Below are 20,903 nucleotides of genomic sequence, written 5' to 3' on the forward strand. Positions count from 1 at the left end.
TAACATTGCTTCTTAACACTCAAGAATACTTAAACTTTGAGAAAAAATATAAACTGTGATACCTATAAAAACGGTATTTCAATATCGAGTTATCCATTTTATCAATAAATTTTACAGAGAAATTCCAAAAATTCATGGGAAAAAATACAATTACATATTCAATTGAACCTAAAACGATGAAAAAAATACAAAGGGAAAACAGTTTGGTATCCCTGCTATAATGAAGTTGAGTGCCGCATTGATTGTTTTGCAGAAGGCTTATACCAAACCTGAGTTGGAAAATATTCCGAGAAGTTGTTTTAGAATTGTATAAAAAGCTCAAAATTCCTGGCGTTGTAGGTTGTATTGGTGGCACAAGTGCCTTCTAACTAAATATTCTAATAACATGGTGCGAAATTAATGCTACGGTCAACAACCAAAAAAGGATACGTAGATCAATAACCGTGGTACATTTGTACCCATCCAAAGTTAGCGCTGTAATGGCTACATGTTGTCTAAAGCCGCAAAAATTTGCAGAGAGGTTGGGGAACAGCTAAATAATAATCATATAAAAAATAATTAAAAAAGCTTAACCCATTCGAAAGCTCCAACGAAATTACTATGATTATATTAGACAGATTATCATTTAAACATTGACTTTCTTTTTCTTCAATTATAAATGAAAATAAAAAACTAGTTTCACGTTTTGTGGGGGAATAATGTTGATAAACTATAAAAATCTATTACTGCAATTCAGAATCCAAATTAATATGTTTCATTTATAAATAAGCTTTTGTTTTACCTTTAACTATGCTGTTTAACGCTTCGATTAATCAAGCTGTATTTCCTCACAAATGGAAAACGTCATATATCATTCCACTATTTAAAAATGGAAATAAATCCGATGTTGCTAATTATCGTGGAATTGCAAAATTAAGTATAATTCCAAAGCTCTTTGAAAAAATAATAACTGATAACATTTACCATCATGTTAGTTCCCTTATATCTCCCTACCAGCATGGATTTCAGAAAAAATGCTCCACAGCAACGAACCTTCTGCACTTCTCCACCATAGTCAATCGGGGATTTCTTCGAGGAATGCAAACCGATGCTGTTTACACGGACTTCAGCAAAGCATTTGATAAAGTCAATCATAAGCTGTTACGATTAAAACTTGAGTGCCTGGGATTTACTAACAGAAGTCTCAACTGGATTTCTTCATACCTAAAACATAGGACACAAAATGTAAAATTTAATAATACCATATCGAGAAGTATTGCAGTTTCCTCTGGAGTGCCACAAGGCAGCCATCTAGGTCCTCTTCTATTTTCTTTATTCATGAATGACCTGCCTCAAATAATAAAGTTTTCATATATCTTGATGTATGCCGATGATGTGAAATTATTTCTCAGTTTTTCAGACATCTCAAGTAATGATTTGTTACAACATGATCTGAATGCACTTAACGGCTACTCTCTGGAAAAAGTTAATGAGTTTGTGGATCTAGGAGTTCTTTTGGATCGTAAACTGAATTTTAATTCCCACATTTCAGTAACAATAAACAAAGCAAAGTCCGTGCTTGGGCTTATTAAACGGTGGAGTAAAGAGTTCATGGATCCTTATGTCACAAGAAATTTATATACAACGCTTGTTCGCCCTATATTGGAATACTCTTCGATCATATGGGATCCTATATATATTACACACAGTGATCGCATCGAGTCCGTTCAAAAGCAGTTTCTAATTTTCTATTTACAGAACTTAAACTTCTCGAATTATAATCTTCCATCATATACAGATAGACTTTCCCTCATCAAGCTGCCAACTTTAAAAAGCCGAAGGAAAATGTTGAATGTATCATTTATTTTTAATGTAATAATGGGTGACGGTTATGCTGGATTTTTAATCAACAACATTTGTTTCAATATTCCCCAAAGAGCTACTCGCAATTATGTACCACTAGCTATTCAATTTTCTAGAATGAATTATTCAAATGCAGATCCCTTAACAAGAATGTCTAACGATTTTAATGAATTATATAATCTTATTGATTTTTCTATGAATCTTGAAGCATTGAAAAGTAAAATTGTAATATATTTAAATTCATGAAATTAAGTATAACATTTTGTATTATATAGTCTGTAAGGAAAATATCCATATACTAATAAATAAATAAAAGTTTTCAAAGTATGTATACATATTTTCGGTCACTTCGTAAGCTTTATATGAGATTTGTTTTCTTAATAAACTGTTTGTGGGAGAACTACCAGATGTGCTTGACCGATGTAGTCCATTTATGTACTTGATCTTCTATGGTGTAAACTTATTCAACAATATACCTTTTGGTAATATGCTGGTAATGTTTTCCCAATATCCCAAGAAATAATAAAATTTCAAGTTTTCCCATGTTAACTCAATGTATACCACAATACCCGTCCTTGTGTTTATTTAAAAAGGTTTGTGGTGTTTTTTTTTTCTAAAAACATTAAACATTACATTGTAAAGCAATAAATTCTTTTTAAATATCAATTTCAAGCGAAATTTAATTTTTATTATTTATTCTCATCGTAACTTGCAGAAATGGCGTTACTACAACACATAAACTAGCCTATGATAACATATAAAATATTTATTTCAATAGCAATTGCATGAGATTTTATCGAGATTCTAAGTCTTAGAATCTAGAATCTTAGAATCTATGAGCGAATAACTTTGTTCAAAAGCCCGTCGGAACAAAATATAACTAATGATACTTGCAATTTTCAATAACGCCTAAAAGTATGCAGTATAGTAAATTATTTAATTAGCATATTCAATGCATTTATGTAGGACAAAACGATTCAACATTAACACTAGATTTAAAGAGTGAGTCAATTGAATACTAATATTTATTTTACAACATTCAAGTATCACATGGGCTTTTAAACTACGAAGGGAAATTGGAGAAGATAACAAAGTATTGACAATTTTTGGAGGACATACTAGCGAGAGTTGATCCATAGGTCTTCTATTAGATTTACAGTTTTCTATTAGATTTACACATTTGCAAAAAAAAAAAAATAAATAAATAAATTGAATTGGAACAGTTTTCTTTACAGAAAACATACATTTTCTGGTATGAGTCAATATGGATCACTTTAGTAAAATAACGTATATATTCAACATCCGTAAATCTAGCGTTAATATTGGATGGATTGGATGTCTTTTTTACCGTCGATAAATATATATATATATATATATATATATGGGAAATTACAAAAATCTTTTAAATTCCTTGAAGCTGAGGTTTGCAAGCTTATAACTCGCGAAATATGAACATATTGTATAAAATTTAAATTCATTTCTATAGAATGAAGTGTTCTTGTCAAAATCTTAAAGTATTGGTAATAAATAATAAGTTGGGTGGAAGCTGTGATGGTGGTAATGCAAAAAATGGGTGAAAATGTGTTGAAGCCAACGAGTTTTTTTGTGTTTCTTCCTGATTTGTGGCTAAACTACACTACGCACGCACATGTGACCAGTGACTAAGTTGCAGAATACCCCATGGACAATATGGTTCTAATGTATGATTTTTCGATATAATCACTGTATCCACCCAAAAAGGATGCTGACATTTTGAAGCCGGATTTTAGGTGTTTTTTGAATTTTTCTTATAATTAGGATGCGCATCCAGATAATGGACTATTTTTTGAGTCCTAATTTAAGAAGGTCCATTGAAATTCCGTGGAACCCCGCGTGATTTTAGTTTTTTTAAGTGCCGGATCTAATGAACCCAGTCATGTTAAATTCCGCCCAATAAAACGGCGGATATAGGTACCTTGAATGTGGGAAAAACTACAAAAACTTGTTTTGACAAATTCGCGTATATAATCGCGTTTCTCTTCGAATTGATTTCACATTCATTTTTGTCTTATCATATTCGCGAGTCTGTGTGAAAATATGTCAAAAATATATCGATACGCGAATAATATGCGTATTTTATCCAAAATCGATTGTGGAGGCACATCCGCGGTTCTTAACCGGTCCTTTTAAAATAGGTTTGTGTATTTTCATAGGAGATTACTGAAATCGTCGAAACTGTTATCAGATGAATATACCGATATTTAACAATCATCTAAAAGAATTTGAAGAAAAAAGCGTCGCATATTTTAGAAGATTAAGGCAAACCCGTAATCCCTTAACCATACTAAAAAATCGAAAATTCAAAAAACATTTCGATTTAATTAAAAAATTAATTTATTTTATTTTCAGATGTCTTCATGCTTCTATTTGTTTTTCGTGACAATTTAACCGTAATTCTATGTGATTTGACAAGTATGCAAAGAAAACAAATGTGTTTAACCTGTTGTGAAGAAATTCGCGAATTACAACAAATAAGAATTAATTTAATTTATATTTGAAATACAAGATTTAAAACCGCTATAATTTTTGTGCGCAGCATCCGAATTTGTAAACGCGTATATATTTCGAATCAGCATATTTTTCTTAACCTATGTACCAAAAATCATGAATGTGCTCGCAAAAAAATTTTTCAAATTATGGAATTTTAAAAGAATTTTGTAATTTCCCATATATTAGATTGGGGAAAAATAAATCCATTATTTTTCGGCAAATGTTTTCGTAAAGTATCGATCAAACAATTTCAGATTAATGCTCGTTGGAAGGGTGACATTTCGCAGTAAAAAAATTATTTTCTTGTTTTTTGATTGGTGCATTCAGTTCTGAGTTACAGGGTGTTAAAAAATGAAAGTGGAAAAAAAATCGGTACATTTTACAGTTTTTCTTTGACAAAGGGGAAAATTCAAGCCAAGGTAGGCCGGTCGCAGTCGTAACATCGCCCAGCAGCTGAAAATCGACCATAAAACTGTTATAAACCATTTATGTCTTCGGAATTATACACAAGTTTCGGTTTATTTAAGGTAAATGTATTTATCAAAGAAGTTGAATGGTCAAATTACTATTCCATTCGGACTTTTCTTTAATCACAAAAAACAACAACAAACTTTTTTTGTAAATTATTTTTCTTCCTTTTTAAATCTTTAAATATATATGTGCAAAGTTACAAACCTTAACAAGCATTGATATTCATTTACCAGCCCATTTAAAATTTTACAAATAAAAAATATTAACAAATTTTGGGTTGTGAAATATTGAAATTTTTGACCATTTATGGGGAGATGCTAGAAGGAGAGGGCCGGCGGGTCTCACCTTCGCAGCTTATATTGACTTGGTGAAGATAACAGGTCAAATCGAACATTCCTTTCGCCTAATATTGAATTAATATACATTTGACCCTATGTGGGTGAAGGAGTAGACCATTAGTCCCATATTCAGACTTGATCTAGGCTTGGTGGAGATATTAGTTTGTACAAAGTTTGTTTCAAATCAGATAGTTCGTTCGCATGATATGTATATAAAATTAATTTTTATCACAAGTTTAACGGTTTATTGGGAGAGGTACCAGAAGGAATGGACCGATATTCCCCATTTGAACTATGTTTGGAAGAAATATTAAGATGTACAATGTTTGGATATGACCGATTACTCCCTTCAAGATAGACAGACGAACGGACATTTATAACTCGACTCCAAATTGTCTGAAAAGGCTTTTGCCTAAAGAAACATGGGGTCTAAAACCAAAATTTTGATGAGGCATATTTTTGCCGTATCCAATAAGCCATAAGACTGGGGATATATAAATTATTTTCAAGGTTTTTGGAGGAAGTACCATGACTCAATGAATGAAACATATTGAAACTCTTATTTTCCATGTCATACATCGGGAAATATGCCAGTTAAATATAAAGTTAAGCAAAAAATAAAAAAAAACATTTCTGTTAAAAAAATACTTTAGATCCGTACTATGGTGGAGGGTATACAAATTCCTGAACGGATTCCACGAAACCAAAATTGCACATAATTGGCTGTTACAGTATGGGAACAACACAATTTTCATAATTTTGACCGCTTGACTTGCATTTTCGCCTTTGTCAAAGAAAAACTGTAAAATGTTCCGAATTTTCTCTTTGTTCACTTCCATTTTGAGCACCCTGAACTCACAACTGAATGCACCAAACATAAATGTTATAGTTTCCGAAAGTTACAAAATATCATAATAGTTCTTCATTTTTAGTGATATGATCGTAAAATTTCCACCAAACCTCGATAAAGAACATAAATGCCCCACAAATTATCACAACCTAAAAAAATCATAAATTTCGTTTACTTAAAAGTTGGCAGTAAAATTTCAGAAATTTGTTAAGTTATATTATATGAATGGTTGACGTATGAGTTCTCAAAAAATGGCCGTTAAAAATATGACCGTTATCCCTTTCCTTATGCATAATTAAGTGTTTGGAGACCTATAGATCTGGACCATACCAAATTATGTGGCTTTAAAACATAGTATTTCGAAGATACGCGTCATTTAAGTTACATATATATATTGAAGTCAATTTCTTCAATGCATTTAATGATTTTGTTTGTGATGATTTTCAAAGGCATATAATTATTGCAATGTTTTCTCCTTAAACTGACATACAAAGGCAAAGCCAATTTTTCTCAAACTCTGTTCATGAATAAATTTTGATAATTTCCATATTTTGACTTTTTATATTTAACAGTATTGTTTCATTAAATGCACAGAGCAAGTGTATTTGAACATATACATATACATCATATGTAAATAAGTGATTCATCCATTCATAATTCCGATACAAGTTGATAACAATGTGTCGAATTGTTAGTATTTTCCCGCAATACAATCCAAAATTAAACTAAACGTGATCTGAATTAAATCGCGTTTAATTGCATAAGATATCTGCAAAAAAGCACGACAATATTCACAACAAAAGCTGACACTGGAAATCTCGGACAAAGAAGACAACAACAATGTAAATTTATAAACAAAATAAAAGACGACACAAAGGCCCAATCGGCAATGACATGTAAATGGAGGGGTTCGGAGAAACATTGTTAAGTTGTAAACATCTTACTTTTTTTGGTAAAAACTTTTTTCGGCTAACGGAGTTAACTGAGAGCATTGAGCTATGTGAGCACATATCTTTCTTTTGACCGCCTAAGTAGTTAAGTTTCTCTCAATATGATCTTAAACAGTGCATTTGAGCAGCGGCTCGCATGGCTTCAGAGACGTTCATACACGATAATAGATTGGTCGGCGAGCGTAATTTCACAGTTAACTTCCATTGTATCGTTGTCAGAATAGAATTTTCAGTACAATATACGCTACTAACGTGCGAGGTTGTTAAGACCGCTCCTAAATATCTGGAAAGCTATCGCGCTATCAATCATAAAAATACTATACCATCGTGTGCGATAAGTAGATAGTCGAACGGGTGTCGCGAGTGTTTGTGTGTTGGGAAGTGTTGATTGAAAGCTAAACGGCATTACAGCCCAACAATTATGATGCCGCCAAAATTAAAGCTGTCATATATTGGCAGCTTACTTCTGCTAGTTCTTTTAACGAATAATGTCAGTTGTTTTAATTTATCACCCAAACCGAATATAATCGTTAAGGATCCTGGTTTTGTAACAGATATGCCAAAATATCAATCGTCGTATTTTGGATTTGCTTTAAACCTGAGGCCATTGGGGTGAGTAAATGCGTGCGTTGCTGGACAAAAGATATGTCCATGCTATTCGTCAGCAAGCCGTGTTTATTGGAATTTGTAAAGTAAAAAAAAAACAAAAATGAATCATAGCGACAGAGAACAAATTGCAGGGTTTGTCATCAATATCATATGGGATCGTTGTTCGTTTTCGTTGAAAAACAGTTAGTATCGGTGGAATGAAGTCATACTAAGGCTTGCATATCTTCACTTCTTTATCTCTGAGTATGTTTGCGATAATATATGTTTGTGTGTCTGTATGCGATACTGCTGGCAAATACTCACAAATGAAGTCAATATTTATTTAGTACAAACAAACATTTTCTTCATACCTGGATAATTTCCCCCCCATCAAATATTGGTTTAAATAGAATTCGATTTACTGCTTCGAATTTTTGCCTATATTTTATTTGAATAATAACCCATTTCATTAATTGTTTACACACTCATCGATCGATATTGAATATTAATAACAATGAGGTGTAAGTCGCAAATAAGTTGTGTTAATGACTTGGTCATCACAATCATAACCTTGTAATGATAATCGTTGATTTTCGAAAATGTTGTTTCTTCTTCCTCTGTTGATTTTCGAAAATGTTGTTTCTTCTTCTTCTTCTGTAATACTGCCACAAACATTTTATCAAGCAATGCCATTGAAAACCCGTAACCCGCCTTTCTTCGACCCTCTAAATAGTAAATGTGATAAGATTATACCGAAAATATAATATTATTAATTTTCATTTTTAACTGAATAATAATGATAGCAACAACAACAGTTGGACAATAACAAATAATTGGTAATGTGTTTGCCTTGTCCAACTTTGTCATTTCTGTTGACCGTAGTTTTGCTAGAATTTCATTCGTTTTGTGGTATTAAATGTCACTGCATAATTGGTCGTTCTGTAGATAATTTTAATTAGGTTAATTCCCAAAATTGCAATTTATTATAATGAAATAACAAAATCACCACATGAGCACGTTAAGTTTGTATAATGGCAACATTTTGTCATGACTAGACCCCAAGTTCGTAAATTTGAATTGACCTTTAATAAATTCAATTTTTATTTTGTTTTTTCAAATATTTCAGAATCTGGGCCAGATTTTGAAAAAAATTATATTTTACTTATGGCATTTGGGTATAAAATGTCTTTTTTGTAAAACATTTCATCGGGAGAGAATATCAAAAAAAAAAAAAAAAATTAAGGTAACTGAAACTATAATCTACCCTGCCTTAACTGGTACAGCTCAGTATTTTCACCCAATGTTATGAAATTGTCGAAAGATTATAAATATTATTGCATATTTGAATACCACCAATGAGGTTTGTATTAATAGTGAGCCTAATCCGTATTTACATCTACGGAGAAACATTTTATAGTTTTTTTCTGAGTTTTGATTTGAAAATCAGCGGTATTATCTAATTGAATATATACTGGTTTTGTAGAGGAACTTTGAGTAATGTGGACTACAATTTTCTTTTTGATATTGACGGCATAACTCCTATATAAAAAAATTGATTCAATAACATTGTAAATTTGTTCCAGGTCAAAAAATAGATATATATGTCTAAAATATTTTTATATATTTTTTTTAATATTAACAATCTGCAACAACATTTCTTGTTATAGATTGTCAATATCTTACGTAATACAAACAGATAAATTTAAAAATAGAATGGACACCTTGTCTGCCGAAATAATATAAGTTTTCTTCCTCTATGTGATTCTGCAAGCAATGTACGTATCGTAAACAATGTGTACGCACGTTGTGGAAAGTGCGCGGATATTTCTAATTATTTTGTTATGATTATAAGATAATTATCTTCAATATTAAGTAGCCAAAATAACTATAGATAATTTTCAAATAATCACACTTTTTCACAATTGAAAAAGTGAAAAAATAAATTGAACTGTAGTGCATCAGATTTAATGAAAACACTCGACATAAGCTGTGTCAGCACAAAAAAAAAATCATATTTTCTTTAATAAAATATTTTGAGTGCAGAAATTAAAATAATAAACTGACGAAAATAGTTATTTCTTTATTTATATTGAAACAAATTTAATACATGTTGTTTTAGGGTACTTTTAGGAATCATGTTCAGCTTCATCTGAAGTACTGAATTTTAGGTGCGTATTTTATATATTTTCTTAAATGACAAGACGTATGGTAACTGTATCCAAATCTAAACCATTTGAATTCTTGATAATAAATTCAAATATTGCAAATGCAATATTAAGTAATACTTATTATACCTTCCATAGTATGGAGGGTATATTAAGTTTGTTTTTCCGTTTATATCTCATCGAAATAATTATTTCCTATGACGATTTAAGCATGTCCGTCTGTCTGTTGTAATCTGTAGCCTCTGAACGAATTGAGATAGATCGCTTAAATTTTACATAGAATTGTCTTTTGTCTCCAGACAGGACAAGTTCGAATATGAGCTATAAGTGTAACCCCCCTCCCCCCAAATGCTCTATTTTTTGGGGTTTTTGAGCGCGGTATTCCAATGAATTCGCTCAAATGAATTCTTATTGGGTACAAAATGTCTCCACTAAAAAATATAAGTTGTAGTCCACTTTTCCTGGTAGCCCCCATATAACGAAGACTTCCAGCTTTTTAACCGAATACGCTCAAATTTTGTACAATAAATAATAATAATAAAATAAAAAAAAAAATGTTTTTACAATTATTGGCTACATTAATCCACACACATGTCCTTAGTAACCTATGTCAAATTCAGTTTCATTAGGGCAGATTTAGGGTCGTTTTTTGTGCAAAGAGTCAAATTTATGTAAATCGATTTAAATCAAACTATTCATTATGATACAACACAGAGTGCTAAAATCGAAAAATATATATGCGAGCTATATCTAAATCTAAACCAATTTCATTTAACTCTTCAGTGCACCATTTGCTAAAAATCGCAAGTAAATATATATGGGAGTTATATCTAAATTTGAACCGATTTTTACGAAACTTAACACATATTACTGTAGACTCAAATCAGAACGCTATGCCAAATTTCGAAAGAAATGTGGTAATTATCTTATTCGAATCGGGCGGAAATGCATAAATCGACATTAATCCTTTGAGTCCCGAATTTTTTCCGCAATCTTAGAACAAATTTCTGTTCACAAATTTATTTCACAACTATCCTAAAATTAAAGTCCAATATCAAGAAAACCAATAGCAAAATCGAGAAAAAATAATTTTAAATTATTCTCTGTATTTATTTTTGCAAGAATCAAAAATAGTTTTGATGGCAGAATTCGTACAATTTGAATACGAAGCGATTTAAATATTTTGGACTGTATACACAATTTAGTACTTTACACAAATTTGCCCTCTTCTCTATATTGAAAAGCTCATAACTTTACCAACATTTTGAATTTTTTTGATTTTTCTTTTGATATGTGTCGTTTATAATCAAGTCTTGACATGTGACATCCAAATAATATATATGTACCTACTAGCTGATTGTTAAATATAAGCTCTAAAACATGTTGTTTCCTGTGGGCAACATTGGACCACAAACAGTTGTGAGAAATGTTGAAAAATTCATTTCAAATTTAAAGGAAGAAAAATATTGTGTATTCAATCAAAATATGCTTCTGTTTCCCATATTACCATAGTATTGTTCACATATTTCAACTTCTTCCAAAATAATTTTTGTCAAAAATATGCCCTTTTTTCTCCTTCAGTGTATGAAAACAAAAACGAATAAGTGAGAATTTTGAAAATATTTTTTTATGTTCAAATGTTTCTCTTTTTGTAATTGTGTATGTGAGAAATTTGACGCACACCGACAGCCCATGAGACCAATTTTGGGCACTGCTGGTCTATCTCGATACCTTTTGCCTGTTACAAACATATCTACAAAGACATAATATCCTTTTGACTGTGACCCACTATAGTTCCGTTTTCCTCGTAAACCGTTCCTGAACCCAAAAAACTGGTATAACATTGAATTATATTTAAGAGAGCAAAAACAAAGTGGCGTTCTCTTTGAAAACTTTTTACTCGAGAAATTTGCCCGAGTAAAAATGGTAAACAGGAATGCCTACTTCAGATTGGCTGTTATGTTGATTTTGAAGTATTACCATCTAATTTTGGCATTTACTATTAAAAAAGTACTGGAACATACCATATATGTTATGTTGTGCAATATATTAGGTGCGTTTGTTTATTTTTTCCGAAAAAAATCTCAGAATAATATGACTTAATGTAAAAAGTTGATGTACAAAATGGAATTTAATTTTTTATAAAATTGTTACAAAATAGTTTCAAAAAATTTAAAATAACAAATTTATACCATACTGTGGTACAGGGTATTACGTCTTTGTGCATATGCAAAAGGAATCGAAATAGACCCATGGTTCCTTTTGAGAATATGCATAGAATCACTTTCTAAGTCGATTTACGCATGTCCGTCTGCCCGTCCGTCTGTCCATGTTAAATTGTAAAATATGTAAATTTATTATCGAATTGTATGAAATTTGGCACAGCTCATTCATTTGCCAAAAACAACATAACAGTCAATATATAGGGAAAAATATTCAGATATGATATAGTTCCCATATGTAATATAGTCCGATTTCATGTAAATGGTGTATTCAATGTGTATAAAGTCCCATATATTTGACGACTTGCACCAAATTTTCGTAGCGTACTGAATTTGTCTGCTGATGTGTGCCAAGTTTGTGAAAATTGGTTTTGTTTTAGATATAGCTTTATATTATAGATTGATTTTAAAAATTGAATTACCAATGCCATATATGGCTGATAGGAACAAAACGTACTGAAATTAGTATTACCTAACCTGTGGCAAGTTTCGTTGAAATCGGTTCATGTTACTATATAACTCCCATATATATTTTCGCCCGATTTTAAGTAAATTGGACATTTGTTTATTTTTAGTTGACATCAAATTTTGCACAACGTACAAAATTGAGCATAGAATTACTTAGTTGCGTTTTTTTAGAAGTACAGACCTATTGATATTTGTTTGAAGTCCATTTACCTACTTTTGTCCCATTGTAACAAGCGAAAAATGTATTTTCAGTTAATTGAAAATTTTAAATTGAAAAATTTATTGGTGTATCATTTAGATAAAATTGTGAGTGTTACAAAAAGTTTCAAAAAATTTATAATAAGAAATTTATAATATGTAAGAACTGGGTTTAAAATCTGCTCTCTCAATCCACTCCCTTTTTACTGACTTTTTATTTTTTTACAAATTATTGAGCGAATGAACATACCTATCAACAATATGTGAAATTTATATTGATTATTAGTATTATTATTCGGTAACTGCCAAAAACAACATAACAGTCAATATATAGGGCAAATATAAAAAATGTCTGAGTCATCATTAATATAGTGGATTAAGATGACTAATCGCAATTCAATGTGTATAAACGTAGGTATATTTGACACTTCATTTCATGCTTTCACTAAGAATTTGTCTGCTTTTCTATGAAGAGTATGTCAATTGGTTTTGTTTTCAATAGGCTTTCAATCGGTATCTGAATGATTCCTAGAAAATTCAAATTACTAATGCCATTTTCATTGGGTGTAGTCCAGCGTAATGCCTTTTGTACGCTTGCTTGTTGATTCATATTTTTGTGCAATATAACAATGCCTCACATTCAATCATTCAAAATCCCCATTTGTTTATTTTTAGTTGCTCAATATACATAATAAGAAGTAAGTTCTCGATTTATTATAAACTTTAACGTGGTCATCAAACTGGAAAAATGTATTTTCAGTTAATTGAAAATTTTAAATTGAAAAATATAGGGTATTTGGTGTACCATTTAGATAAAATTGGTTTACCATTAAAAAAAATTAACAAAACTTAGCACATGCCATTCTGGCCTCAAATGTGTCGTGTTCTCTTCAAATTGTTGTCTTAATCGGACAAACATTGCAGTAATGTAAAATCGTACGAAAATATATTGGAGCTATGCCTAAATCTGAAACGATTTTTACCATTTTCAAAAATATTCGTCCTTGGGACAAATATATGATCTGTGCCAAATTTCTAATATGTGGACAAACGGACATGTTGAAATATACTCAGAAAGTGATTCTATGTAAATTCTCAAAACTAACTACGGTGGGTATAACCTTGGTAGGGTGTAACAAACATTATTAGGGGAACATCGTGGATTGCGGTATAAGGTTATTTGAATATTTAATTCAATAAATATTCAATTACACACTTATATTATTTACAATTTAATTTTTGTCATTTCCCCCTCGTTTATTGCACGATTCTGTTATAATTTGTTTTTATTGCAGCATTATAGTTGGTGCTCCACGTGCACAATCAACGTTGGAAGCACAACGTGGTATTAACGAAACTGGTGCTATTTATCGCTGTACCTTGACTGGAACATCACAATGCAATACCTATGTGTTCGAGGATCGTGGAAATGTCAACGTACCGGCAAATGAATATTCGTACGATTCCGAGAAAAAAGATCACCAGTGGTTGGGGGCGTCCATAGATGGTGGTCCAAAAGATACCGATAAACTTATCGTATGTGCTCCCCGATTTATAACACCCGTTACCAACGATTATCTAATGCATGGTGTCTGCTATTGGATCAATGACACCCTGACACCGAATCCCGTGAATGTGACGAGAATATCACCACTACGCGGTAAGCAGGAGCAAATTATGGATGAAAATGGGAAACGCATCTATTATTACATGTTGGCGGAACAGGGTATTTGTGCCCATGTGACAGCCGACAACGAGGAATTTTTAATCGGTGCCCCTGGTATACACACATGGAAAGGTTCTGTAATCCGTTATCGCAAAGTGGTGGATACCGATGAGCCGAGTTTGAGTCGTCGCGATACCAGCAGTGTTTCACGAGTTACCCGGCAGGCGGACGTTCAACCAGCACCATTTACGAGATACGAAACAAACATACCAAACCCCAAGACGTTCGATCAAGCGGACGACTCATACTTTGGTTACTCCGTAGCGTCAGGATATTTTAATTCAAACGATCGCAACAAATTGCTTTATGTAGCAACAGCACCTCAGGACAGTGAACAGTCTGGATTGGTAAGTCTTATCCGGGTCATGCGAACGAGAAAGTCTACTAATTATTTCACTTTTAGGCCTATATTTTCGATTATCATAGAAATACAATAAATAAGCTGTACACTTTACGTGGTTCCCAGTTTGGAGAATATTTTGGTTACGCGGCTTTAGCTGAAGATATCAATGGAGACGGTTTGACCGATGTCATAGTGTCTGCCCCACAATATAGTATTTCCGGTTCATTTGATGACGGTGCAATTTATGTTTTTCTCAATAAAGGCAATGTAAGTGTAACTTCTGAGACATTCGAATGTGTTACATTACATTTTACTTCTTCTTCTTCTTTTTAGATGGATTTTGAAAGCAAGACCATTATTTCACCCATACATGCCAAAGCCCGATTTGGCACTACACTCACCTCTTTGGGTGATATCAACCATGACGGCTTCAATGACATTGCAGTTGGTGCTCCTTTCGCTCAGAATGGCGCTGTGTTTATTTATTTGGGCGGTGAGCATGGTCTGCGCGAACAACCTAGTCAGCGCTTTGATTTCACAGACACCACACAATCCGCCTACGGACAAGCTATGTTCGGCCATGGTCTATCCAAGGGTTCCGACATCGATGGCAATGGTTTCAATGATTTTGCCATTGGTGCTCCAAATGCCGAAACCGTATTCGTATATCGTTCCTATCCTGTTGTCTCCATAAAGGCTACAATTTCTTCGGCAACACGTGAAATTAAGCCTGAACAAACTTCTTTCCGTGTCGAAGTGTGCTACAGTATTGCCACAACTTCGACCAAAGTCCAGTCACAAGATCTGAACATGCACGTCATTCTTGATCCACAAGTAAAGCGTGTTCAAATTGCCTCCACGAATAGCAACGAAATGAAATTCAAAGTTACAGCTACCACGACGAATCAGTGCACCCAAATCGATTGCAATGTCCGTTTCAATGTTGAAACAATATTCAAACCTATCGAAATGGAACTACGTTATAAGTTGGTGAATGGCATTCCAAATTCTGAAGGTGAGCGTCACAAAATAAGAATATCTATATTCGGAAGTTGTTCATTTACCCCCTTTATGTTGCAGAATTTTGTGAAACTTGTGCCGCAGTAGACCCCGCAGAACCTACATCACACAAAGAGAAAATTATCTTTAGTACCGGATGTGCTTCACAAATATGTGTAGCGGATTTGCAAGTGAAAAGTAATTTGGAGTGAGTAATCGAAAATATATATCGTTGATCCAGATGTAACATTTTATTTATATAACTTCATATATTTATATGCGCAGGAAGAACTTTGTCTTGGGTAGCAGTCGCACATTTAGCGTATCATATGATGTGTCCAACAATGGCGAAACTGCCTATTTACCACAAATCAACATCACCTCCTCCAACCGCATGCCTTTTGCCAAGATTCCATCCAACTGCAAAACGAATAATCAGGACGTATCTTTACTCTGTGATCTCAATCAGGGCCAACCGATGGCCAAGGGTGCCAGCGATACTATTACAGTGATATTTGATACCAGCAGGATATCGGGGCAAAGTATGACTATAGTGGCAAAGGCATTTAGTACTGGCAAAGAACTGAACAATGCCGATAATATAGCCACAGATGTGGTTGCCCTTAGCGAGTTTACAGAAATTGTTGCCGTTGGGTAAGTTGTCAGTTTGACGGGTGCAAGCATTGTTTGTCTTATTTACATTCTCATTTCATATTTTAGAAAACCAAACACTGATCATATTAACTTGGAAAAGGCTGGCAATACAGCTGAAGTGATTAATCTCTATGATGTGAGTAGAATATTTAAAATGTAAACTCTAACCTAGGAAAAAGCCATTAACTCAGAGGATACGAGTCAGGACTTGCACAAAGTCCAGGCACAAGCTAAACATCTAAAGTTAGAATTTTTATACCCTACACGCTTCTATATCATTGTAAATTTCCTGTTATTAGGTTGTTTGCGTGGGAAACTGAAACATCAAATTACATACACTCAATGTGGATAACTGGGAGTAATGTAAAAATCAAAAACATAAATGTGGGTTTCAATTTTCAATTCCTTTGCATATATGTCAAATGAATCCTCATAATGTTGGTTAACCCGTTAAAAAGTTCTTATGCATATGCCATTTTACAATTTAACTTAAAGCTATTTCAAAAAGTGGATTTATCGAAATGTGCACTGAACGCCTCAGTTATTACAGTTTACTCTGGTGGGAAATGTGGTTCAAACCTTCCAAATATCGAAAATGGGGTAGTAACAATATCTGGAAAATATGCGAAAATGCTGCTTAAAATCTGCAAAACGCCGATTAATGGTGGTACCTCTCTATGCGGGCTTCCCCGAAACATGGTCCAATATTGATAATTTTTATGGGGAGATTGTAAAACTTGCTTAACCTCTCCCCAACCCAAAAGATAAACCAATATAGTTTATCTTTTGGGTTGGAAGATTTTCTACTCAGTGAGAACCAAAAATTACAGTTTATTAGGGTGGAAATACGAACCCAGTAGCTTAAAAAATACCGACTATTTTAGGGTACCGTATACCATTTTCAATATCAACGACAATTTTATAAATGTAAATCATATATGTTCCTCTCTCGGGAATTTACTGCCGATAGAACATTTGTGTTCTCCCATTAATGTCTAAGCAATATAACTAAAGGATTTACACCACGAAAAATTGTCACACTTTTTGGTTTACTGATCGTAGTGTATCGACTTTTTGCATGTAGTTGCAATTCTGTAAAAGGCTACGTATAGTTTTTGGAGATGATCATTTAATACTTAGGTTATCAAATTTAACAATAACTTTGTTTTAGTCGCTATACGGATCCAAATTATGACTTAAATAGACAATAATTTTTGAGGGAAGAATGTTCATTTTATTTAGTAGATATTCATTCAGGGAAGATATTGACCGAATGACCATCGTATAAAATAGATGTTGTTGACCTATAATTTAGTGTATGCGGTCGAAAATAGGAGACATTCTATAATAAAATACAAACATTTTCTCCGCAAAAAGAATAAGAGCAGTGATAGTAATTCTTTATGGAGCGCATTGGTTAGGGATCAACAGGGAACAGCAATGAATAAGGCTTTTAAAAATTCAGCTTCCAAGCTCATCCTAAATTAATATTCCTACAAAAATTCGTATTTTCAAAGTAATAACGCATATGCAAAAAATTATAAATCTGTATTTCACATCAACAGATCAAGAGCGTTGGACCCAGTAATGTTGGTTCGATGAAAATCGTTTTTGATATACCAGTGGCCTATAGGATACCCGATACTACGAAAACAATACCAATTGTCGACATGAGCAACATTACAATGCAAGCTGTCTATGATGCCCAAATCAAAGATGTCCAGTTCTACCAGAACACGACTCAAATTCTAATGAACGCAGTCGAAACAACATCCAGCTTTTCCACACAATTCACCAGCAAACTTGTAAACGGCGGCGGAGGCAACAATGGCATGCATTATGACTCCACAAATATGGGCCATGTTAATGAATTTAATATTAGAGAGGAATCCTTTGGAGGTAGGTTGTGAAGTGCAGCAGTACGAAGATCGAATTGATAGCATTTATCAAATAATTCCTATTTTTCTGTAGATTCGTTTATGTCTAGCTCAACGGCACGTCGTCGCAGACGTCGTGAAGCGACTACCCTTACAGCCAATAAAGAAAATTACGCTCGCATCACCAATTCAAAGTCATATGAATTGTTAGGGGAGGACTTGAAGGGAACTCTTCCGGTTAATCGTACCATTGTGTTCAATTGTAACGATCCGGAAACGACGATGTGTGTGCGCGCTGTTATTACCTTGTACGATTTCAAACCCAATAAACCAGTCACAGTGACCATGAAATACCACGTGGACTTGAAGGAGGTCAATCAGATTCTCATCGAACCTTGGGAATTCTTCGTGGTAGTAGTAGATTTGAATGTGCAAAAGACGGGAGATCCTTTGGGCACAACATTGGCTGTTACCAAAAAGTTAGAGTATAATATTATATCGAAGCACCAACTGTATGGTACACCTATATGGGTGATAATAGTGTCTGTCATCGGCGGTCTATTGGCTCTGGCCTTAATTACCTATGGCATGTACAGAGCTGGCTTCTTTAAGCGTGCCACTAAGGAAGAAATGGACAAGTTAATGCATCAAGCTCAGTTGTCAAGTGATGGAGTTACTGAGGCATCAAACCTAAATAATGATGGAAACTGATTTAATGGATGTGATATGTGCAGCTGTGATGTACAAGTCTAGCCATTCCTGTTTTTTATTAATATTTATTATTATATTTATTGTTTTATTTTGTTTTTATTTTTAATGTTCTATCATATTTTACATCACAAAGTGAACGAATTTGTGATTGTGCAATTGAAAATACCAAATTTAATTTGTATAGCTGCCATGAATATGCATATAAGTGTATGTATTTATATATGTATATATGATTTTTCTTTATTAATGTTATAAATATGTTGCAAGTCTATTGCAGAAATAAAATTGAAAGAATTTTTTTACTGATTGCCAATATACGTTTTACAAATAGAATGATTTCATAATGCTATTCTATGGCATTTAGAAACGATTTGAAAGACAATGTAGTTCGGACCAAAAACAACCAGACGACGACTCTAAATTGTTAGAAACTGATTTGGTCAAATTCAGTTGGCGTCGAACACCGGCGTTTCTAGTAGGAACATTTTGTAATCTATTTACGTGTTTAAAATATCCAACAATATCACATATATACATATTCATTAAAAAACATTATATAATTTACTAGCTGACCCGGCAAACGTTGTTTTGCCTTATCAATATTGCATCAATATAATAAAAACATTTGCCACTAAGTGTATGTCAATAAAAAGTATTAACTGGTACCCCAATGCAGGTCCAAGCAAATAACAGTTTATAATTTGGTAGAACTTATTTCACCAAATGTTTTTTCAATAGAAGATCATGTTTTGTTATTGCTCCAACGTTTTTACATTATCTTATTTGTCCCTTCTTGAAGGATCCTTAATTACAATATCATTTTGTTCATGTCCAACTGTCCTTTTAATTTTTATATTGAAACCAGTATATAACTCGACAAATTTTAGATTTGGCATAAAAATTTAGTGGTTCCCGCTTAGTTACAGGTATATTTCATTTTTAAACAAATTGTTAATTAGTTTTCAGATTGCCTTTATAGATTTGTATATGTTTGCAATATATTCTATAAATAGTTTCTGACAGTTATGGGGGAAAAGTTTGGCCAATGTTGACGCCGTATACCTTATTTTAATGGTAAATGCCTGTTTTATGTCTTAACTCTAAATCGAAATTTTGTAATCGGATTTGTTATATCCTCACATTGTTTAACAACATGATTTCAATTTAAAATAATTTCAATTTAAAATAAGCTGTTGTTTAAGGTTACAAAGGTCCACATCCAAACTTCAAGTTAACATCAAAAAAGAAACATTGCCGAAATACACTCTTTTGACAAATATGAAAATCAGATTTCATATCCAACAGCTTGGGCTCTGAAGAAAATAAGACAAAACTTCAAATATCTTACGGGAATATTAATAATGCTATCAATACCATTATTTTCGTCGATGTTAATTTTCGCATTATTAGCTTTAGAACATACATATATTTATGAAATTGGACGTTTTGAAACGCCATATGTCTTAAAAAACAACAATATATTTAAACATTAAAGCTCGATACAAAAATTGGGGAATTGTAAATATTAATTTATATATTTGTTTTGGCGGAATATCACAATTACTTTGTATATTTTCCTATTCTGACCACATACGATTTATAATTCTTCAAAATCAGTTCAGACGTACTTAAAACGGCATATACATTAGAACTTTTTACCGGGTTAACCTACTTTATGAGGATTTATTTGACATATATACAAAGAAATTGTACCCACTGGGTTAACGAAAGACGTACTATAAGTTATAAACGATGTAACTAACACAACGTTCGATAATTCTAATTTCCCGACTTTTTGATGTTTTTCTCAACATTTTCTTCGTAAAAACCATCCCAATGCAATTACAAACAGCCGAAAACGTGAGTGAAGTCGGTGCAGTCTTGGTGTATTGACGCACCGACTTCACTCACGTTTTCATTTCACATCTTTAAAAATACATTTGAGGAACCATAAATGCACATATAAGTTAGA

General features: G+C 32.7%; 1 protein-coding gene across 1 annotated transcript; it reads left to right on the forward strand.

Moving 5' to 3' along the window:
* Window positions 1-7,401: 7,401 nt before the first annotated feature.
* LOC133332853 (integrin alpha-PS3-like) lies at window positions 7,402-18,931 on the forward strand. Its single transcript, XM_061541222.1, has 9 exons — window positions 7,402-7,592; window positions 13,917-14,694; window positions 14,751-14,957; window positions 15,024-15,705; window positions 15,771-15,897; window positions 15,975-16,343; window positions 16,410-16,479; window positions 17,909-18,242; window positions 18,315-18,931. Exons 1-9 carry the CDS (start codon window positions 7,402-7,404, stop codon window positions 18,929-18,931), a joined length of 3,375 nt encoding a protein of 1,124 aa, XP_061397206.1.
* Window positions 18,932-20,903: the final 1,972 nt, after the last annotated feature.

The sequence above is a fragment of the Musca vetustissima genome, unplaced genomic scaffold (assembly GCF_032173495.1).
Source record: "Musca vetustissima isolate MV318-11 ecotype Yass unplaced genomic scaffold, APGP_CSIRO_Mvet_v1 utg11625, whole genome shotgun sequence".
Classification (NCBI taxonomy): Eukaryota; Metazoa; Arthropoda; class Insecta; order Diptera; family Muscidae; genus Musca; species Musca vetustissima.

What these genes read in the sequence shown, in the direction of transcription:
- LOC133332853 (XM_061541222.1), top strand. Translation starts at nt 7,402, where the DNA reads ATGATGCCGCCAAAATTAAAGCTGTCATATATTGGCAGCTTACTTCTG. An exon ending in ACAGTGAACAGTCTGGATTG is followed by an intron (nt 14,695 to 14,750) that starts GTAAGTCTTATC and finishes TTTCACTTTTAG; the next exon opens with GCCTATATTTTCGATTATCA. An exon ending in TAGAGAGGAATCCTTTGGAG is followed by an intron (nt 18,243 to 18,314) that starts GTAGGTTGTGAA and finishes ATTTTTCTGTAG; the next exon opens with ATTCGTTTATGTCTAGCTCA.